Consider the following 23,240-nt stretch of genomic DNA (forward strand, 5'->3'; position numbering starts at 1 on the left):
ATGTTCAAAAAGATGCTTTCCAGGCTTTAAGTCTCATGTATGCATCACACTGCACACTCTAAAATCTTTTCATTGAATTCTATAGACTCCCAGACATTTATGGCAAATGACTATACAAAATGTAAAACATTTTGTATTTACCCAACAAAATATGTAATCGTGCCCTCAGGCATGCACTACACACACACCTCTATATTTGACACACTCATGATGCCAGACATTGTGCATATGCACATATTTGTGCATTATGTTATATGAGTGTTTGCAGATCATACAAAGCACAGGAACAGCCTGCACCTTACAACACACACCTGCAGGACCTGCACACAGCCAAACATGCCAGCAAAGTTCAGATTACTTATATCTGTGTGGCGTATTAACAAACCTGTGTTTATAATATCTTCCAATTTGTATGTATGCAATACATGTCCATACATTCATTTACTTAATGAAGTATGGTATTGAGGAGAAAAAAAAACATGAAGGCATACAATAAAGTCTTCAGAAGAGAATTTGTTAAACAAAAAGCCCAGTTCCTATTATTATGAGTTTTCAGATTGGTGTAAGACCTGGTCTGCATGCAAAAGCTTAGTTGGCACAGCTAGGTTAAGAACATAAAAAACAACACTATTAATTGACATCCCCATGACAACAGAAGTCTTAGAGCTATGCCAGAAAAAAAAAAAAAAAAAAACTCTTTGGCAGTCTAATTTCTCTAGTTCAAGAAATGGGAAAAGGAAAAAGAATATTTTTCTTCTTTTCTCAGAGTAATTAGAGATTCAATTTGCCATCGTTTTTTTTTTCCATTTTAACAAAGGTCTGCATCTACTTAGGATCATTTTTCACATTAGAGTGGCTCAAAATGCTGGAGGAATATTATTTCATCCTAATCTAGTCAAGTTCCACGTCGAAAAGAATCATCTGCTTCCAGATCCTATTTCAACTCTGACTTGGACCACAGCAAGTGCTGCAGACCGTGGTTTCCATAGCCATGTTTACACAGCTTGCTACAGCCCACAGTGTGTCATCCAGGTGGCATGGACCATTATTAAGTACTACTTGACCATATATTCCAAGTATTCCAGGTATTTCATCCACACTGATGGGATTTTTCTGAAGTATGTCTGGATAACACTGCCAGAACCAACTAAAAACAAATCTCAGTCCTCAAAATTCTTCTGTCTCTTTTGTCACCATCTAGCTCCTTCTGCATAGCCACTGTCATTTTCATACTCTTATCAGCCAGCACAGATGAAAACAGTGCTCCATGCCATTGCAAATGCCATTGCAAATACACAGAAGCTGTGGGAAAGTTTTCACAGCTTGATGCCATGTGGCTTTAGCACTTCCAATCTGTCACTGTGCTGCAGAGCAGCTCTCACGTGTTTTCAGAAGCAGTGGGAACAGCTGTCTCAGCAGCAGCAGCCTCAGGAGCAGTGGAAGGTACAGGATGTCAAGTTGCTCACTGTGGGAGCTGGGTCAGCATCCATGGCTGAATTCATCAAGCAAGAGGCAAGTGCTGGGGAATTTCATATACTCATAGACTGGGTTGGGTGACCTTGAAGATCATCCAATTCCAACCCCCCTGCCATGGTCAGGGACATCTTTAAGCAGATCAGGTTGCTCAGAGCCCCATCCAGCCTGGCCTTGAACATCTCCAAGGATGAGGGATCAACATCCCTGAGAAACCTGTTCCAGTACCGGACCATCCTCACAGTTAAGGATTTTTTTCCTAATATCTAATCTATATATTCTTTCAATTTGAACTCTGTTCACCCTTGCCTTGTCACTACACACTCTTCTAAACTCTTGCCCATCTTTCCTGTAAGTTCCCTTCAAGTACTCTAAGGCTGCTATTATCTCACCTCAAAGCCTTTTCATTTCCATGCTGAACAATCACAGCTCTCTCAGTCTTCCCTCACGAGAAACAAAGTTCTGACCAACTTGGTAACTCTCCTCTGGACTCACTCCAATAGGTCAATGTCCTTCCTGTACTGAGGACCCCAGGTAAGGTCTCACCAGAGCAGAGCAGAGGAGCAGAATCCCCTCCCTCACCCTGCTGGCCATGCTGCTTTGAATGCAGCCCAGCACATGTTTGGCTTTCTGGGCTGCAAGTGCACATGGGTGGGTCATGTCCATCTTCCTATCCTCCAGCACCCCCAAGGCCTTCTCAGCAGGGCTGCTCTTGATCTGTTCATCCCCCAGCCTGTGTTGAAGAGAAGGATGTTATGGGGGACCGTGAACTGGCAGCATAAAAATGTAAAAGCTTGGGGGCAAAATTCAGAGATTAAACCTGTTCTGAGTGAGCCCAGAGAAGCAACAGACTCACATTGGAATGTCCCAGAAGGTAGGAATCATGGCATGGCAAGTCAATGCTGACCATCATAGCAGAGAGCCACAATGCATCCAAACTTCAGCCTGTAGAAAAGTAACATCCTAATCATTTTATGTCTTTTCAATGAAGCATGGAGTACCCAATTAATTTGGAGTACCCTATTAATTTGTCCTAGCCAGCATTGTATACATGTGGAACTTTTCAAAGAAAGTAGCATAAACTCAGTATAAACCAGTTATCTGTCCCCCTTTCACAGATGCTCTTTGAGCCAAACAATTCATGCTACGAATTGCTTTTAAGTCTATGCTATGTCTGCTTTTAAGTCTTCTTGCCAAATATATTTCACAGTCCCATTTCCTTATTCTTCAAGATGTTTTGTCTCTAATATTGCTGTGTGAATGTTCCACACAAACAAAGCAATCAAAGACTCTGAAGAGGGCTGGGTTTTCAATCTTTAGGAGCCTTGCCCACGTGGAAAAGACATGCAGCATTTTGGTCTGCAAACCAGAGCGCTGATTGAGCACAGTTAATGCACGCAGCACACTCTTCGTGGGGGCTGTGGGAGCTTCTGAACTGTAGAAGAGAGGAGCATTACTAACACATTCACAAACCATTTAAAAGGATGCTCTACATTTCCTACACACTGTGGCAGGGTAAGAAGTAAGAAGGGTACAAGCAGCATATGTGTATAATAAAAAAGGATACAGGGGGAAAGAAAAACCCGGCTCTATTTCTCAAAACGCTTTTTTCAGCTGAATTTGGAGGTGTGACTGGGGACAGACTAGGCGCAAGGCTTTTTCCAGAGGGCCATAGGGCCGGTGCCCTCCCGCTGCCGGCAGCGGCTCCGCCGGGAGCGCCGCTCCTCCGCGGGGCCCGAGCGCCGCCTGCTGGCACCGCCGGGCAGCGCGCCCGTGCTGCGGGCGCGGGGATCGCTGCTCCCGGGAAACATTTCTCGCCTTGCCAGAAAGGGATTTTGCAAGAAAACCCGGAAACATTAGAAGGAATTCGTGGAAAAGCTGCGCTTCTCTGAAGACAGCAGCTAGGTGCTTATAGCCTCGCAGGATACCTTTAGTGTGTGCCAATAAAAGGCTTTATATCTGCGAACACAGTTATGCATTCATTGTACTCCCCTGTGATATCTGGATACCCTTTTCTGAAAAACTCTCCACAGATTTTTTAGATGGATGGAGGGTAATTGCTGTACCCCTTCACGTGTAAAACCTCTGTTAGTGACTCAAGTCCAATTCTAAAAAGTGAGATTAGAAGAATTCTGGAGCAATTGCTTGTCCAGCACAAGCCAACAAATGGACTCTATTTCAGTCACTTTATTATTCACAGTAACTTTCCAGGTTTGGTTCATGGGATTATACCACTGTTCCAGTGTGAAGCTTTCATTAAGCATGTCTTCTCCTTCTGTCCTAATAGAAGTCTTTTCTTGCCCCATCTATGGTTTTGTCTGAGGCTGGTCCTCCACCAAAAACCAGAGAACTTGTGGGATAGGAATAATAACTTTTTGCCTCTGAGGAAAACATAACACTTCATTAATTTCACAAGTAAATTCTTTTTCCTCTGGAGAACCTGCAGTGATTCCAGAGTACTTGATTTATGGACAGTACACAGCAATGGAGTAAAATGTACAATGACACCACTTCGTTATCAAATTTACCACAGGGTTATCACCACATGCTTGGGTTTTCAGAGATTGAGAAGAAAAAAGAGAAAAATCCTGACTGACGGCCAGATTAGCACTGATTTATGAAACTATGAGACTTGCACTGCAGACTCTGAAAAAACTGTGTGTCATTCTCAAATGTGCATTTCATGGTTCTGAGTTCCTAAAAATATCTTTTCAAACATACCACAACTTTAACAAAGAGATCCATTACTAACTTTGAAAAAAAAATTCAAACAATTTCTTCAAAACTTGTAACATCATCAGTTTTCATTTATTTTCCTTTCATATAGAAGCTCAAGACTAACGGTGATTAATTTTAAAGAGGTTCATTATAGTAATTGTTATATGTATTTCATAAATAGGTGAAAACTAAAGACTAGAAAATGGAAATTGTTGTCAGGAGAGAAAAAGATAAATGAATGATGTAAAGAAACAAGGAAGTAACTGAGGAAATAATATTCCAGGATCAAAGAATGGAAACAGAACAAACCTCAGAGAAAACAATTTTTTTTAATGTGGCTCTGAATACCGCTTTTCATTTTGTGTGTTCTCTGTTACAAAGACAATGAGAACAGCTGAATGTATAATTGCCACAGAAGGTAGAAAAGTATAATTCCAAGGCCTATAATAGATGTTATAAAAATGTGATTAAAATAGTTAGTTGTAACAAAATACATAATGCTATCATAGTATTTTATGTTGCTTACCATCCCACCCTACCAGTTAATCTCCCTGCCATGCAGCCAAAGTCCAACATTGGAGTTTACCTCCCGTCACTCTCCAGTGTCTGAAGCATCCCTTCTGCTCTGCTACAGAATGCAGAGCCGGTCTTTCCCCGCAGGTACACAGCCATTTTCACAACCATTTTCATTCATGCTTACTTCTTTTTCTCCACAACTGTCATACATGCAACAATGCATAAATGCTACATATTTATCCATGCTTGCTATGGAATGTAATCACTGTTTGATAGAGCATTCTTGACAAAAGAAAAAAACCCAAGACAATGAGATAACAAGGCAGCTCCATCTATATAAACACTTCAGCAGGGGAGAGTAAAAGGCAGTTTAATGAGATGTTCATCTTTCCTCCTTTCTGGCCAAGTTGTAAAAGTTTGCCATGGTAGTGCTGATAAAGATGCTTAATGGTGAATTTTAAACCCTGCATTCAGATGCAATGATGCCTGGAAACTGCTGGAGGACAAGAGATTGACATGTCTTAATACCCACCAGGCTGCCAGAGGAAGCTCTCCTGGTTCTCCTAAGCATGTAGCTCTTTTGTTACATTAAAACTATTTCTTCTCTCATGTTACAGTTTGTTCCCACTACTAAGATTACCCAGCATATTCTTTTAAGATTACTTCGGGTAAATATGATGGCCACAAGAACACAGAGGGGCAGGATGTGGTTACAGCTCTCTTGGATCTGACAGCAGCCACAAGCTCCCACACTCTCAGAGTGTGCAGGAATGACACGAACCCACCGGTGGACAGGTAAAGGCACGGTGTCTCATTCAAGGAAGGGGAGAAAGATGACTGACGCTGTCACTACTACCACTGGCTAAACCACTGAATAAAAGAGGAAAAGCAGAGGAAGGTAAATGATTGATGCTGCTGTACATCCCTGCTGCATGGACTCTGGAGGCACGGTGAAGCTTCAAATGCCTCCAACAGCATCCTTCACGCTGCTGGGAAGGATATTCAAGAACGGTCCAGTGCTTCGCGTAGCTCAGCCTCAGATTCTCATAAGGGGAATCCTCTGATTTAAGCGCCTGTGCAATTTGCAGGAGGCTGAAGCACATTGACCCACAGGAGTCTCCGCTGCAGCGCCTCAGGCGGCCCCGGCCCGCCCGGCCCGCAGTGCCCCCGCCCACCGCCAGGGGGCGGCGCGCAGGCGGCGGCGCGCGGCCGCTCGGGACTGGCGTCTCGCTGGTGCTGACGACGCGGCCCGAGCGGGAGCGGCGGCCGGAGCGGCGGCGGCCTCAGTGGCGGGTTCGGTGTTTCGGCGGCTCTGCCCCTTCCCCGCGGCGCCATGCCCACCGTGGAGGAGCTCTACCGCAACTACGGCATCCTGGCGGACGCCACGGAGACGGCGGGCCAGGTGCAGTGAGGCTGCGGCCTGCAAGGCCTCGCTAGGCCTCGGGCTTGCGTAGCGCCGCCGCGGGGAGTTGCGGGCCGAGGCGGGGCGGGCGGGCCGGGTGCCGCCGGAGGGGCTCCTCGCCTCGCCGCACGGCCGGCCAGCCCCCGGGGCTGTGCTCGGGTTGGGCTTCCTCAGGCTGGCGGCGGCGCAGGGCGGGTTTCGGAAATGAGCAGCGCGGCCGCGGATCCGCAAGGAGCGCAGGAGCTCCCGTCGCTTTTGCAGCATCCGCGTCCTGTCGGCAGCTCTCCTTTACATGCGGCCTCTCGTATATTAACCGGTTCTTAGAGTCAGGCTGTTATTTCCAAGGGAGCGGGAAGTTTCGCCCGGCGGATTCGGGCCTTGAAGTCTTTGACACCGCACTTGCAGATCTGGAGGGCGTCTGGCAGGCGTCTTGCTAAAAAGCTTGCTGAGGGAAAGTGAAGTCTGCTGTGGTTTGAAAGCTGCCCGTAGCCCTTTGGGTTTTTCTTCCTTGAGGCAAGAACGTAAGGTCGATCCTCCCAACTGAAGATTTTTTCTGTAAAATCTTGGCAAAATCTGCCATTTGTTTATACCATTACTGAATTATTCAAGCAAAGAAGATGACTTGGAATATTACCAATAGAAAATATTATGGCTAGTTGCAACTAGGTTTGGAATTGCATTAGTCCCTCATTTTCCCAAATGGCCCCCTTAAAAAGCAGAAGATACTTTTTTTTTCCTTTTGGCCCTAATGTCAATAAGTAGGAAAGTAGTTTTGCCATATCTATATCTAACCATGGATTTTAAACTAAACGACAACTCTGCTATACAATGTCACTTAGAAAGTTCCTTAAGAGAACAAATATTTTGGTGGTTGGTTGGGGACAGGGGGATGTTGAAGGTTTTGGTTTTTTTGTTTTAATTCAGGTCCGTTCACTTTGCTTGTGTGGTTATGCCCTAGTGAAACAAAGCCTCCTTGCAGACAGTCCAACAAAAACATCACTTCAGAGCCAAAATGAAAGTGCAAATAAAATGTAGGGGGCTGCAGGGAGAGATGCAGAGTAAAACATGCTGTTATCTTGCCACTTCAGAAATGCACAGTTCATCTCACTTTGATTCTTGTGAGTAACTTCTGTGAGGAAGGAATGGCCATCTTAGGTAGAGCAAACTGCAGCATGGTTAAGAAATGCAGCCTGTGACAGGGTAGTTGTGTAAGAAGCTGTGAGGGTAAATATAGAGTGCGGATTCCTAAAACACTCTCCCAGCTTTGCCCCTCTCCAGCTTTTGAGTTCCCAGAGGCAGAGGAAGTGTCTCTGTAACAAGCATAGCTTGTGAGGTTATTCCTCAGTGAACTTTCCTGACGCTTTGTTGAGCTGAGTGTGCTTCTGACATATAAAGGTTCTGTGCTAAAACAGTTCATTGTTTTGTTAACCTTTGTGACAGAGCTACTTCTTTGAATTTTTAATTTCATAATCTTGCTTGGTGGCTCCAGTTTCTGCATTCTGAGAAGCGATGAGTTCCTTGTTCATCAGTTTTATCTCACTTAGTGCTTTACTTTCTCTTAAAAACATAATGAACGTGATCTCTTACTGCAAAACGTCACGCTCACCTTGTCTCAAGTAAAGAAACATTGAGCTTGGGCATGGGAACTACCACAAGTTATGGCATCAGGAGAAGTACTGAGCTTGTAAAACATTTCAGTTGAGAAGGGGGCTCAGAGGTGAGGTGTCCACAAGTGGAATGAAGGTGAGAAGTTGAAAAAAACTACTAGGAAGCTGGCTGAAAATAAAGAGGAAGATAAACATTTCTTCATAACGCATTGTGAAACTTGGCACAGGGCACTGCAGAGTATGAACTGACTCAAGAACTAACCTAGAGAAGTTAATGGATGACTGGTCAATTAAGAGGAATTGAAACCAAAGGTCTGGATGCTGTCTCCAGCTTAGGACATTCCTTTGTTACAGAAGGGAAGGGAATGCTCGAAACAGAAGGATCACATGCGTCTGTAGTTGCCTGTGGCTTTTCTACAGCATTCCATGCTGCCAGGTACAGATAAAACAGACTCCTGAACTGTGTTTTCCCTACATGGTAGGGGTAACTAGCATGCAGGAGCACAAATGCAAGGAACACGGGCTACTCTGCTCCATTGCTGCGTGAATGCTTTTTTATATGTATTAATTTTTATCTTATGTATTCTACAACAGAACTTGCTCTTAACATGCAGCCTGAGAACCCATGTCTGCACTGATGTGCGTTTTCATTGCTAGTTTGTGCTGGCTCATTCCTGCCTTTGCTGCTGAGTCCACTGCATTGGCCCAGCTACAGGGTGAACTTGGTGATGATGTGGTTCAGCTGAAAGGCAGCTGATCCTTTCACTGCTTAGTTTTCATCCAGATCTGTATCCCACTCCAGTTGAGAGTCTGGCAACACAGCTAACAACAAGCTGTAGGGAGTGCTTCAGGAGCATGGGCACTAAATTTTAAAGTGCAGCTTGCTTTAGAGGGCATTAATGCAGTGTACTGCTGTGTAAATCAGTATCTGTATTTGCTATGGGACAACCTTCATGTGGATTATTGGTAATATATATATATATCTCTGTAGCTCTGGGAAATTTAATGTAAATAAAGCAAAGAAAGTGTCCTGTGCTGTCAGGGTTGCTGTTCAAAGTAGAATAAGCTGTTTTAAGCATTCTTTTTCACAACCATGAGGAAAATTCATCTTAAAAGTTCCTGATTTCCACTAGTATCCTAATAATGCTGACTTCTATTTCCCAAACACACAGCTAACCACAACAAAGACTTCAAATAATTTTAAAGTTTCATACCTGCAGGCACAGAATCAGAAGCACCTGTGTGATTCTAGTTGGAGCAGCTAGAGAAAATTTTGCTGTTGTGGAAGTGTTTATTCCTGTATTTGGAATATATATTTCTTTATTTAAAACTGGAGGTTTCTGGAATTTTTTTTTAATCTAGTTTCCTTTAACAGTTCTTCAAGCGCTGTATTTCATCCCAGGTTAAGTACCTGAATAGATACCAGAGATTCTAGGTGAAGTTAACTATCTGAATAGATACCAAAGATACTTTAGCACCACGTATGTTAATTAGAATTCATGATCCACTGCAGTGGCACAGTTACAGGGAAAGGTAATCTCTACTTCAAAGACAATACATGCATACAAAAGGCAGAAACTCCTTGAAAAACTGGCCAAGTTCAGTGGCAGGGATCATGGAATTCCTTGCACTAATCTAGCCACAGTGTGCAAGAGGTGTTACCCTTAGGGCTGGCAGCTGGAGCAGTACACGCTTGAACGGGCAGGAGCCAGAATAACAGTAAAAACAAAGGCAGATATTACCAAATTGGCATGGCTATATCAGTCTAAGAGAAAACTATATTCCTTTGTAAGAAGCTTGTATAATATGGTTCACTTAAATAGTTTCAGAGAATGGGAGAAAAAATCCTTCCTTGTTTTGAGAATAACCCAGGATTTTTCCATTTATGTATTCTGGTTTTGTTTTTTCAGCATAAGGATGCCTACCAGGTGATCCTGGATGGTGTGAAAGGAGGTGCCAAGGAGAAGAGACTGGCAGCCCAGTTTATTCCTAAGTTCTTCAAGCATTTTCCTGAGCTAGCTGACTCAGCTATCAATGCCCAGTTGGACCTCTGTGAGGATGAAGATGTTTCTGTAAGAATAAGAGCCTTGTAGCAAGTTGATACTTTGAATTTATATTTTGCTGTTGTTTTGTCTTTTTGTTTAATGGTCTGTGTCTTTTGGGAGAAAAGGGTTGGTCTTTGGAAAACATAAATTTAATTGTATTCGGGAGGATGCATCAGTTTTCATTTATCTTTTTTAGCTCCCACCACTGATCAAAGGAATAGCTCTGTAGAAAGAAACTTACAGTTTATTTGACTAGCATTCACGTGGTTTCCTATCAAAAGGCACTTTGTGGTAACTGATTCTGATGCATAAATATTGCTGGGACACAGAATCTTGTTTGCACCTGAGAACCACGGGGATGCAATTCTGACTGTTGTGCTTCTTGAGATGCTCTTTGGTGCTGGTAGCAGCTGTACCTTTGAAGTATCTCTGTTTATCAGGTCTTAAGGCATTTGGACAGATCATGCAAGGATTTTTTTCAGTGTTGGGAACCAACCCTAGAGTTTATCCCTGCCATTTGCACAACTGTAGAACTGTCAGCAAATAAAACTCCTTAATAACACATATTCCAGCCTTTATATTGTCGATCATATGAATGATTTTGTGAACAAAAGTGTTGTTTGAATTTGATTTTCTCCAGTGCTGCTTAGCTCTAAGAAAAAAATATTTTTTTCTTCATAAACACGTCAAAATAGGGGGATTTGGGGTGTTGTGTAAGTCCTGAAATTTTTAAATTTCTACATTATTGACAATTTTGACAGATCCGTCGACAAGCAATCAAGGAATTGCCTCAGTTTGCCACTGGAGATAATCTTCCTCGGGTAGCAGACATACTGACCCAGCTTCTGCAGTCAGGTAGGAGACACACCTGGCTGATCTCCTCATGGCACACCTAAATATGGATACAGTTTTGGTTCTGTAAAACATTTTTCATTGATTCATAATTTATCCCAGCACTGTTCATGTCCTTCTTGTGTTTTCTCCTGTTTTATATTTGCTGTACAGTTAGGCTGAAAGGGCACTAATTATTCTAATTGAAACCAAAAATCTTTATTTTAAATAAAACAGTTTTTTAAATTCAAGTTCTCTGAAAGCATCTGTAGAAAAAGGCAAGGGGGGTAACCTTCCAGTTATGGACTGCAGCAAATTTGTTTCTGAAAAAGAGTTACTGAATTTCTGATCCAGTTTCTAGAACCTGAAACGGCCTGAGGGCATTTTGTTCTATACAGTTGTATTTTTGGTGAAAAATAAATATTTTGGGGGTAAATACAGAATTTAATATACATTTAATCTCAGTAAGTTATAAAGTACTAAATATTAGGTGTTCAAACTTCCATTAAAACTGCATGGTTAAGACTCGGCTTCTCAAGAAGATAGGTTTTGGGTTGGGTTTTTTGAGATTTCTGTGTTTCTCATTTAGTTTAAGAGAGAAATAGTTCCTGCCACATAGAAATACTGTAAATTAATTAAAAGGTTAAAAATAAATATGTATTTTACAAAAATTAAGTGAAAGTTAGTTTGTTTATTAAAATAACTAAATATATAGATTAATAACGTCCCTTAAAGTTTTCAGTCCTAGCAAGTTTTAAGGTTTAGTTTTGACAGGGAGACTAAAGTGATAATAGCTTTATTTTTTTTGCTTCCAGCTTCCGTAATCATGGTTTTGAACTTCCTCAGTCTAATAGTTTTTAAAAATACATGTTATTAGGTAAATGCTGAGGACAGAATACTTTTCATACAGTATTAGCCATTTTGGTTTTCTGCTCTTACCTTTCCATTTCAAGTGTACAGATATTAATTTTTTTCTCTCTCCAGATGATTCTGCAGAATTCAATTTGGTGAACAATGCCTTGCTCAGTATATTTAAGATGGATGCTAAAGGTAAAGGACACATTTTTATATACATGGATTTTATTAATACTTTCCAGTCTGTAGTAGTATGAGAACAGGACTCAATTTTGTAGCTTCTTAGTAAGGTGCAAAAGTGAGACACACACTAATTGTTTGGTTTTGCAAACAGTACTGAACTTTATAACTGTGTATCTGAATTACACAGACTAATAAAAGAGTGTGAATTTTTATGTCAAGATACATGAAAATTATAATTTTTAAAAAAATAGTATGGCAGTTATTTTAAAATGAGTTGTGGGATCTTAAAAGGAGGAACTTCTTCGTTCTGTGTAAAAGATCCAGGTCATAACTTCTAAAATAATTGGTGTTATCCAATTTATTTTCCATTCAGGGACTTTGGGAGGTTTATTCAGTCAGATTCTTCAGGGAGAGGATATTGTGAGAGAGAGAGCCATTAAGTTCCTTTCTACAAAACTGAAAACCTTACCAGAGGAAGTGATGACAAAGGAGGTGGAGGAGTTCATATTGGCTGAATCAAAGAAGGTGAGCATCTGATTCCAGTTCAAACTCAAGTATTGGTTAATCATCCCCTATCATTGGTGTTGCTTTGGAAGTCTGTTTGAGCATTTTACAAATCTGATCTTGTAGTTACCTATTCTGATACACTCCAGTTTGCAGCTTTTTTTTTTTTTTTTTGTGGTAATGTTAAAATCATGGCTCTTCTAATTTTGTAAGAGTGACTTTGATTAGAATTGGACCTAATTGTTCACATTGGAAAGGGTCTTTGAGAGATTGATCAGCTCAGTGAATTATGCTCAGCTGAATTCTGATCAGACGTCCTCTTGCTTTTCCTAGTTGGGTTTTGAAAACCTCTAATGAAGGACAGTTCCTATACTTTCTGAGCAACCAGCTTCAATGTTCAATTGTCCTCAAGAGATCTTTTTTTTCCCTCTATCGAGTTGAAACCTCCCCTTTTTTACTTTGAATTATTGTTTCATTCTGATCATATCCACCTGATCAAAGAACCTGGCTACTATGGGTGGTGTCTTGCTCTGAAGTGTTGGAAGATAAGTTAGTTTGCCCCACCCACGCAGCTCTCTTTTTTTAGGCTGGAAAAGCCTGATTGCTTTAGGTTTTCCTCACAGCTCATGTGCTCTAGACACAGATCACCTTGTTGATTTGCCTTCCTAAAGCTTATCAAGCGCTTCCTCATACAGGAGAGCCCAACACTAGGTGCAGTATTCCACATTTGGTCAGATGATGGCCCAGCCAAGCACCTGTTGGACCCAGCCAATTCTCTGTCCTTTTTGTTTCATTTAGTCTGTGCTCTTGTCCTTAGCCCAGAACACTGCTTTTCACCCAAGGTATGGTGCTGTACTTGTGTTTAGCCTGCTGTCATCCAGAACCCTCAGTCTTCTCAGCAGAGCAGTTCCCCAGCCAGTCAGTCCCCTACCAGTGCTGATGCAGGGGAGTTAGTTCATCCCAGGTGCAGGACTTGGCATTTGTCTTTGTGGAATCGTAGGAGATTTCCGTGCATTCCCTAAGCTGAGAAAGATGCAAAAACTTTTAAAACAACCAATAATGAGTAGATACTTGTTTAATATTTATTCTGCTTGAAGCATTTGATTTTTGTTAGATAGGAGTTTGTTCTCAATTTAGAGTTTAAAAAACTGTTTCCTGTGCATGACTTGATGACAGTTACTTTGATTTGTAGGTGCATTCAATTATATTAAATGTTTTCATATGTTCCTTCAAACTTCTGTTTTTAAATAACTAAATGCTAAATTTAAGTGCTAAATATTTACATACTTTACCTTTTCAAATCCAGTAGGTTTGACTTGGAGGTTTACAAATTGTCACCACAAAAATATGCTTTCTGTTTTTCTGTTAAGGTTCTGGAAGATGTGACAGGCGAGGAATTTGTTCTGTTTATGAAAATATTGTCTGGATTAAAAAGCTTGCAGACAGTCAGTGGGAGGCAGCAACTGGTGGAGCTAGTAGCTGAACAGGCTGACCTGGAACAAACGTTCAATCCATCAGATACAGACTGTGTGGACAGACTTCTGCAGTGCACCCGGCAGGCAGTACCATTGTTCTCAGTACGTATTTGTTTGCTTTGCATGAGGACTATTGAGGAATACAAATACAAAGATACCTTGTGTTATTCTCTTCTCTTTTCAAATTTAAGATGTTACAGTGAATTACGACACGATTCTCACATTATTTTGCATGAATTTGGTTATTTCAAGTCTAGTGACAGGCAATTGCAGAGCTTAAGGGCCTGTTCTTGGGTTGTAAGCAATCTGCTTACACAGCTCCTGTTGTGGACATCCTCTGAATTTAGGCTACCTGCAAGGAGGTCTTTGTCTTAGAAATAAGAGGGAAGTTTAATAAAGCTTTAGGGTACAGCTGTGAGGTAGGCATTTATAATGGTGGAGGGGTGGTGGGAGAACAGCATTTAGCCCCTTCAGACTCAATAATAACATGAATAATGTGTGATGGTTTGCTTGTGGGTTGTTTTCTTTTTTTCCAGAAAAATGTTCATTCCACAAAATTTGTTACTTATTTCTGTGAGCATGTTCTGCCAAACCTCAGCTCTTTGACGACTCTAGTGGAGGGTCTTGATATCCAGTTAGAGGTAAGCCAAAACTAAAATGTCTTCCAAATAGTGAAAAATAACCATCCTAGATAAAGACAGCTATTTTAAAAATCATAAGGTCTTTCCTCCAGTAGTTCTCATTTCTTGGCTTGTAGGAAAAGTAGCTGCAATAGAAAAAATGTTTGCTCTATTGAGGCATGTCTGAGCATTGCCTTTTAAAGCATGTGTCATCTGTCCCAGGCTTTTGAAGCAAGGTCGAATAAGTAGATCAATGCAATCATTTTTATATTACTCTCAAATTTTTTTAAGCACATAGCATTTATTGAAATGATGGTTGCATAGTCTGGGCTAATTTAGCCTCCTAAGGGAGTGGCTTAATGTGTGTGATTTTGTTTACATTAATCAGTGCTATGGCTTCAGTTAGATCTCTGGCTCTCACTTGAAGGTGAGCTGTGCTGCAGATGTGGGAGATTAAGTTTTGTTTACTTGTTGACTAATGCTTGTTGGGATTAGACACATAAGCCTGTGTTTCTCTTTACAGACAGGACAAACAAATTAGTCATGTTCTTCCTTGAATTCCTTCCTGCTGTTTTGGGAGGGGTTTAGTTGTAATAGCTGGTCTCTACTGTGCTAGCCATAGTGATGTGATAATTGATTTTAGGTTGAATGTTAGCTTGTGTACTTTCTGTTAACACACAAAAACCTGGCTATCCTTACGTGTAGGTTTTGAAGCTTCTCGCTGAAATGAGTTCATTTTGTGGTGATATGGAAAAGCTTGAATCAAATTTGAAGAAGCTGTTTGATAAATTGCTGGTAAGACTAATTCAGTTATTATTCATGTAAAACACTAAGAAATTAAGTTTTCACCAAAACAAGTTATTTTTATGTATTCGTCTCTTTATCCTTTTTCTGAAGTGGCTATTTCAGAGATGTTCCAGTCCACTGATAGAAGGTTGAACATAATTTTGCAATTTAAAGCCTTTGTACGTAGAGAGCTGTTACCTGAATAATATTTTTAATCCAGTAAACTCAAGTGTGTTTCTTCTTTTTAAATTTCATAGTCATGAGAGACTCATGCTGATATCATTAAAGACTGTATCTGCACTGACAATTCTAAGCAAATTCATCACTATTTCAGAAGCATTGGTGCAGTACATTATTGCTTCCTGTGGCTGTTGTGCCACCATAGTATTTCCTCTGAGTCAAGTCACAGAAGTGTAGGTAAACAACTAGCACAGGACTTTATTCAGTACTTCATCCATTAGTATAGAGATGGTGGATACTTCTTAAATTGTTAGCACAGATAAACCATCCAATGCAAACACTGTGAAAGACCAGTCCGTCAGCATAAAAGTGTCTCATGCATTTGTTTTCCTTTCTGTTCTTCAGGAGTATATGCCCCTCCCACCAGAGGAAGCAGAAAATGGGGAGAATGCTGGCAATGAAGAGCCCAAGTTGCAATTCAGTTATGTGGAGTGTTTATTGTATAGCTTCCATCAGCTAGGTCGCAAACTTCCAGACTTCCTCACAGCCAAGCTGAATGCAGAGAAATTGAAAGACTTCAAAATCAGGTAAGTGTTAATGTTCTGGTACAAGGTATTTGTTAAAAATTTTTAGTGGGGTTCCCCAGGACTCAGGACTGGGGCCTGCCCTATTCAACATTTTTATCAATTACTTGAATGAGGAGATTGGCTGCATCCTCAGTAAGTTTGTGGGCAACACCAAATTGAGTGTGAGTTTTGATCAGCTCAAAGGTAGGAGGATCTGCAGAGGGTTTTGGACAGGCTGAATCGATGAGCTGAGGACAACTGCATGAGATTTAATAAGGTGGAATGCTGGGTCCTGTAGTTGGGTTACAACAACCCCATGTAGCCCTGCAGCTTTGGGCCAGAGTGGCTTGAGAGTAGATCAGCAGAAAGGGGCTTGGAGGGGCTGGTTGACAGCCAGCTGGGTGTGAGCCAGCAGTGTGCCCAGGTAGCTAAGAAGGCCAGTGGCATCCAGACCCGTATCAAGAATGATGTGCGCAGCAGGACCAGGACAGTGATTGTCCTGCTGTACTGGACACTGGTGATGCCTCGCCTTGAATGCTATATGTGGTTTTGGGACTGTCACTTCAAAAAGGACATTGAGGCGCTGGAGTGTGTCCAGAGAAGGGCAGTGGACCTGGGGGAGGGTCTGGAGCACAAGTCTCATGAAGAGTGGCTGAGGGAGTAGGAGCTGTTTAGTCTGGAGAAAAAGAGGCTCAGCTGGGACCTCATTGCCCTCTACAACTGCCTGACTGGCGATTGTAGTGAGGTAGGATTCGGTCTCTTCTGCCATGTCTCAACTGAAAGGACAAGGAAATGGCCTTATGTTCTGCCAGGAAAGGGTCACATTAGATACTAGAGACAAAAATTTTATTGGAAGACTGGTTGGGCACTGGAATAAGTTGCCCAGGGAGGTAGTGGAATCACTGTCTCAAAGTGTTCAAGAGGCATCTGGATGTGGCACTTGGGGGTATGGTTTAGGTGTGACAGTTGGATTAGCTGATCCTGTAGGTCTCTTCTAACCTTTATAATTCTCTGACTCTAAATGTGAATTATTGTCTGGATGCTAAATCAGATTGGTCAAAGACTTACTTTGAGCATTTTTCCGTAAGGGGAAGAAACAAGACTACAGCTTCCCTTTGCTTATGCTTTTATTTCTACAGGACTATGTAAATTTTACTAAGGGATTGCTTTTAAATGTTTTAGGCTACAGTATTTTGCTCGAGGGCTGCAAGTGTATATTCGACAGCTTCGTCTGGCACTTCAAGGAAAAACAGGAGAAGCTTTGAAAACAGAGGAGGTAAGAATTGTTTGGGAATTCAGATTTTTCTAATTGAGCCTACTGAAAGAACCATTGGCACATATTAATAGGCTGCAGTCAGTTTTAAGTGTGCAAGTAGATTAAGGGAATAATAGAGCTAACATTATTGCAAGTGCACGTTACCTTATGCTGCAATTTGCAAGTGAAGATGATCTAGTTTCAACTTTCAGCTGCTTGCTGCAGCCACATCTATTTGGTTTAATTGTGCTCTGTGCTTTGTTTGGAAGGGGAAATTTTCATATGTTGAGCAAAAAAAAAAAACACAGTGGGACTACACTGGAACATTAAAAGCAACTAGTTAGTGTGGAACTACAAGAATCTTAAAAGCAGCTGTCAAAAAACTTGGAAATGTACACACCTTTCACTATCACTGTTACTTACAGAAATTAACTAGGAAGAGCAGTGAGTTTGATGTTACAACTTCATGTAATGTGGTTGGCATCAAGCTGCTAGATGCTCATTGTTGTCTATTTTTTTTTACAGAACAAGATTAAAGTGGTTGCCTTGAAAATAACCAATAACATTAATGTTTTAATCAAGGTAAGTCCTTACATTATTAATTACTAAATTCCCACTGCAGAGTAAGCTATGCAGAAGAAAGAAGTAGATTCAAAGCAAGTTGTTATGTATTACTGTGTTAGTTGGTGGTAGCCAGCTCAGAGTTGGTGCTGCTTTACTTTTTCTGAAGAGAGGTGGATCTTGCTGATTGTGCTAGCAGCTTAGCTTTTGCTGCTAATTGTCTTGGGTGTGTGGACACACTTTCTTTCACACAACAGCACTAGTTGTCCCCAGGAAAAGGCCACCTTGCTTCTTTAGGGGTCTCTGGATTTTCTTGTCATTTCCCTTTCCTGTAGTGTCAGTGGGGAGTACAGATTAGTTCACAGAGGTGCAAGGAGATAAAAAGGAGGGAGAAGGCAAAGCAAGCTTCTGTACAGAACCTGTTTCTCCAAAACACCTAGAAGAGATGGGTTGCAAGAAAGAGACTTTCATGTGGAGCCCATGAAACCATTCTGATTTCTTCTAAGCCCATTTTCCTCTCTTCACTCTCACTTCCCACAATAAACCAAAAATTTGGCCCACCATATTGAGAAGCCTATCTTGTACCATCATAGGGATATCTGATGTCTTCCAGTAGGAGCCACTATATTTCATTGTAAGATGCTTGATGTGCACAGGAAAGGAGAGAAAGCCTGGGCTTTCTCTGTAGATGCCCCATTCCTTGGAACATCCAAGGCTGGATTAGATGGTGGTCTGAGCAACCTCATCTAGTGGAAGATGTCCCTGCTCACTGCAGGGTCATTGAAGTAGATGGTATTTAAATATCCCTTCCAACCCAAACTAGTCTATAATTCTGTATTTGGTCAGTGTAAGACACTACTGTGCTAAGATAAATCATACTTGAATTTCCTAGTAAAGGCAGCCAGATAAGGCAGTATTCTACTGCCTTCTCTCTCTGCCATGGGACTAAAGGATTTAAAATTATTGGAGAGTAGTGGTTATTTTGGAGTCTCAATAAATAGCTAAAATATTGAAGTGCAGTCGACATAAGTTTAACTGTCCAATTCTATATCCATAGGATCTCTTCCACATTCCTCCTTCTTACAAAAGTACAGTTACATTGTCCTGGAAACCAGTACAGAAGGCAGATGCAAGGTAAGAGTTCTTCATACAATAAAAGAAAACAGTGGAGTTTATTTTGTAAAAAGTAAAAATAAATCTCCCAGGCTGTGTCTGTACAATACAGACAGCATGTGAGCTAAAAGTTTCACATCAAAAATAACACCCATCCTGTGGCTGTGGTGATGCTCTTAGTCTTGCTTTAGGGATACTAAAGACAATCAGCTGAAGGCTCTTTTGAGATACTGTTGTCCAGGGCGTCATCATTGATTGCTGCTGTCTTCCAGTGGCTAATCTTTGTAACTGAGCTTCTATTACTGTACTTGTCACCACAGGGGTGTAATGATATGTTTTTGTTTTCTTCTGTCAGTCAAAAGAGAGCAAGTGAAGATACAACCTCAAGTTCACCCCCAAAGAAAGCTTCAGCAGGACCAAAAAGGGATGCCAGGCAAATATATAATCCTCCCAGTGGAAAATACAGCAGTAACCTGGGTAGTTTTTCTTATGGTAAGTTAGGCAGCTTGGAAAAACTTCGTCTAGTGACAGTTGTGTCTTGGGGTGGGGCAAATAAATATCACATTCATGAAAGATCAAATTCTACTCTCATGATATTTTGTTTGTGATGTTCCTAGCTGTTGATGTATTGCAGTGTTTGAGTGTTACCAGCCTATGACTTAGGTAATTTGCAAGTTAGTTTTAGTAGCATTTTAATACCTAGAGTTAGTAATTGAACTGTTGTGTTCTCTGTTATGACACACAGTGCACCAGTTTCCCATTGAACTGGCCAGTTGCAGCAAATGGCAGTCTGGGTCACCTCCTGTCATACGACTGGACCGGTGCTGCATTCCTAATACGGCCACTGCTGATGTTGCAGACCTGATCCAGAAGTTCTGGGAATCACCGGGTTCACTGTGCCTGCACACAGTTAACGTCCTCATGCTCCCAGTCACACTGAATCTGCCTTTCTGCGAGTCATATTTTTGGGTGAAGCTCAAGAGCAGTTGCAGACTGAATGAGTAGGACCAGCAATGGCAGCAGCCCATTCCTGTCTTTGCTGTAGGCCCATTGGTCCTACCTCTGGCAAGTAAAGAGTCTTGCTATGACAAATAGTCACCCACACCCACGGGTTGAAAAACTATCATAAAGCTTTGGCAGATACATAAAGCAAAGAGAAGAGATAACACCATCTGAAAATTTCTTATTCTAGACTTCAGGTGACGCACCTGTGTCTTTCAAGATAAGCTTGTAATCCTGCAGGTCTAAAGATTGGGAAGCTTTCAACTAAAAATGTTTTATTGCTTGCTACTGTTTCTTGTTAGTGAGATGCTTCAGCCTCATTAATCAGCTTCTGATTTCTATGGCCTTTAAAATCAGCATGCAGTTCTCTCTGTAGATTAATAGAAACTGTATTTTAAGACTGTACATGAAGTAAAATCATAAAAGGGAAATGAGGGTTCGGTACATCTTCAAACAAATCCAGAGAATATAAACTTATTAGAGTTTGTGTTGTTGGGGATTTTTTGGCTGTGATCAGATATGTTCTTAACAAAGAGAAAGGAAAAACTCTTTACAGTATGTAAATACTTTGTGTGGTATCTCTTCATCTCTAGTTATGATTTGTAAATGAATGACGATATCAGCCCCAGAAAAAAAGAATAATATGCTGGTAATAACTTAAGGATAGGAAAGGACAGATAGACAAAATTCTGGTTTTCCATAGTTGCATAAAATCACTAGTAGCAAGTCAGACTGACACCTCAAGGTTAATATCGTGTTATTGAACAGGAGGAAGAGCTAGGCAGCCAGTTTTCAATTCTGTGGTGATGGATTGGCCCAAATATAGTCCTAAATTACACGCACAGTTATGTATCACAGTATTAGTATGCAGAAAGGCTGCACTTAATTTGGATGGGCTTGTTCTCCTGACTTCCTTTTAAAATTAGTGGGGTCCATTTTCCATCAGAAAATAACTCAGCAATCTCATGGTCCTTAAGCAGGCATAGCCTCAGAGACGTCCAGATTCTACTATTCAGTTTGGATCTGTATACAACATAAAACCTGCCTGAAAAGTTTCAACTCTTGTTTCAGAACAAAGAGGTGGTTTCCGGGGTGGACGAGGAAGAGGCTGGGGAGGACGTGGCAATCGCAGCCGAGGAAGAATCTACTGAGGAGACTGCTAAATCTTCCATGCCCCTGAAGGGCTAAAGTGAAAGTGCTACTCAGCAAGTTTGCTTGGAGCATTGTTTTCTTCAAGGACTGCCTTTCATTGGGACTGATTAAATGTTCTTTATATCTTTGTATGTATGATCTACTTTTCTAACGGACTACAACTTGTCCATAGTGAAATTACAACTGTATTTTTGGATGCTTACAGTCAGCAGTTTTGGGTTCTTACTTTTGAAGTGTCTTCAAGATTCAAAATTGGAAAAAGAGCATAGATGTTTCATCAAAAGCTGCATCTTGACAGTTTGTATATTAACCTAAAAGTCAGCTACAGCATAACAGAAATATATAATTGCGTTTATGTGTTAAGTAATGGACAGGAAAGGCATGACAACAGAGATAATGTGTTAGATAAGCTTAGCAGCTGAAGTAATCCTTTCCTCATCTGTAACCATATTTTGCAATATGTGGAGAAGAGTACCATTGTTAAATTTGCTTTGATTTACTTTCTTTAATTGAATTGAATGAAATACATGTTGGTTTTTTAAAGTTTGCAACATGGCTGAAAATCTGTTCTGCTTGTAGCATGAAGCAATCTTCTTACTTAGAGATGTGGAGAACGTGGTGTTTTTTGGTTTGCACATCTACTCTTCTCCGTGCATTGTAATGCAAAAGTGATGTTTTGAAAATTAATTTTTAATGTTTAATATTAATATGTGCATATAGCTATGCCGTAAAATCTCAGTAAATGAATAGCATAAAAAACCAAAACAATAAATGACGAATTATTTCAGGAATGATTAAAGACTGATGCAGTGATTAAGCTTCCTAGACTGGAGCTGGACCATAGGCGTTTCTGGCTCTTTTCTGTTTTATGCAGATTTTTGGATTAGTTGGCACTTGAGGGTGGGCTGGTTGGTTGGTTTTTCTTGTTTTGTGACTTTTTGTGTGTGTGTGTTTTGGTTCTTTTTTTTAACCAATAGTTACATTTAAAAATATATAAATAAAATTGTATTTTGGGTAACCATGAAAAATTCCAGCTACGTAGTTTGATTCAGGTGGAAAATTAACAATTCCATGCTATTTTTTTTCATAGCAACTTGAGATTTTTATTTACTGGTGTGCACCCAGAAAATACAACGTAAGAGCACAATGCTTTTTTTTTAAATTCTCACCACTCAAAATTTTAACTTCTCAGGTCATTCAACATTGTAAAGGAATTAGTATATAGTAAAAAGAAGTCAAAACAGGAAAAGAATTTTAATAAGTGTTCCAGAGCATGTTGATGTAAAATACCTTAGGCTTTAGAAGAGTGAATAATACTTCTTATCCTCCTTTTTTTTGCCCAGCAATATCCACAGAAGGTGATGTCTCCCCACCCTAGTTCCATTTGTATTTGCTTGTGAATCTGATTCAGGTGTTTTCATTAACATTCATTAATATTTATCACTACAATCAGAAGGCCAAAATACCAAAATTATGTCAAAGTTAGAAATATTGTTGAGGATGCTAAATTCAAAGTTTTTGCTTAACTCTGGAACCTAAGTAGGTAGGAAACTTTGGACATTCCAGGACATGTGAGCTGACTTTGGATTTCTGATTAGATGCCAGCTGCTAAACTCTGATTTTGCATTAAAACCATGAAACTTGGCTAAAAGCTTTGAAGGAGAAATTTGTGAGGTCAAAATGTCACTCTGAAAATAGGCACTAGATATGTAATAAGCTTCTATTGGGAGGGAAAAAAAGGAAAAAAGACATTTTGCACTTGTAGCTATAATTGGTATTTTGAGGGGATTTAATAATGTAATCCGTAAAGCCTAAACATAGCTTGTATTTAGACTAGTAACTAGGGACTAGCAGCTTCTATTCTCACTGAATTTTGAGTGAGTTTTCTTTGTGTGACTCCTGTATTTCAGAGGTGATGTGCAAAGCTCTTGTGGCCTCAGAAGTAGTTAGATTATTTTTCCCCAGTTTCCTATCTAATTTTAACATAGTGAGTTCTTGTGGAAATATCTGTTTACCATCTTGTTGAATTGTAAATGTTCCCTTACAGCTTTGGAATAAATTCATTTTGTAATTTTGTTTGGCTCATTGTTTCACAGTTACTCTTCAGTATTTTGTCACCTTAGTAAAAGAAGTTCTGTGGTATCTTTCTGTTGTAGTTAGGTTGCTGTAGATGCAGAAAGCTGTTTACCACTAAAGAATTAATCATAATAAGACTGCATTACCTGTTTCAAGTTTTAAGTAATTCAAATGCAGACTTTTGAGGGAGAATTTAAACATTCAGCAAAAGCTGCATGTTTACATCTTATCTGGAAATTCGGTGAAAAGGAGTCAGTCATTGTCTTACTCAAACTCCTGGACCTGACAGTGTGATACAGTTCATTAGTACCTTAGGAGAG

The 23,240-nt window shown here is 40.6% G+C and overlaps 1 protein-coding gene across 1 annotated transcript; it reads left to right on the top strand.

The window, feature by feature from the left end:
* Nucleotides 1-5,908: 5,908 nt before the first annotated feature.
* Nucleotides 5,909-22,919, top strand: API5 (apoptosis inhibitor 5). The gene is made up of 14 exons (XM_030274121.4): nt 5,909-6,109; nt 9,627-9,788; nt 10,523-10,616; nt 11,577-11,642; nt 12,004-12,155; nt 13,505-13,711; nt 14,146-14,250; nt 14,935-15,024; nt 15,601-15,782; nt 16,944-17,037; nt 17,542-17,598; nt 18,635-18,711; nt 19,046-19,182; nt 20,764-22,919. Exons 1-14 carry the CDS (start codon nt 6,041-6,043, stop codon nt 20,841-20,843), a joined length of 1,572 nt encoding a protein of 523 aa, XP_030129981.3. The 5' UTR covers nt 5,909-6,040; the 3' UTR covers nt 20,844-22,919.
* Nucleotides 22,920-23,240: the final 321 nt, after the last annotated feature.

This window comes from Taeniopygia guttata, chromosome 5, assembly GCF_048771995.1.
Source record: "Taeniopygia guttata chromosome 5, bTaeGut7.mat, whole genome shotgun sequence".
NCBI classification, from domain to species: Eukaryota; Metazoa; Chordata; class Aves; order Passeriformes; family Estrildidae; genus Taeniopygia; species Taeniopygia guttata.

What these genes read in the sequence shown, in the direction of transcription:
- API5 (XM_030274121.4), top strand. Translation starts at nt 6,041, where the DNA reads ATGCCCACCGTGGAGGAGCTCTACCGCAACTACGGCATCCTGGCGGAC. An exon ending in GTACAGAAGGCAGATGCAAG is followed by an intron (nt 18,712 to 19,045) that starts GTAAGAGTTCTT and finishes TTCTTCTGTCAG; the next exon opens with TCAAAAGAGAGCAAGTGAAG. An exon ending in CCTGGGTAGTTTTTCTTATG is followed by an intron (nt 19,183 to 20,763) that starts GTAAGTTAGGCA and finishes CTCTTGTTTCAG; the next exon opens with AACAAAGAGGTGGTTTCCGG.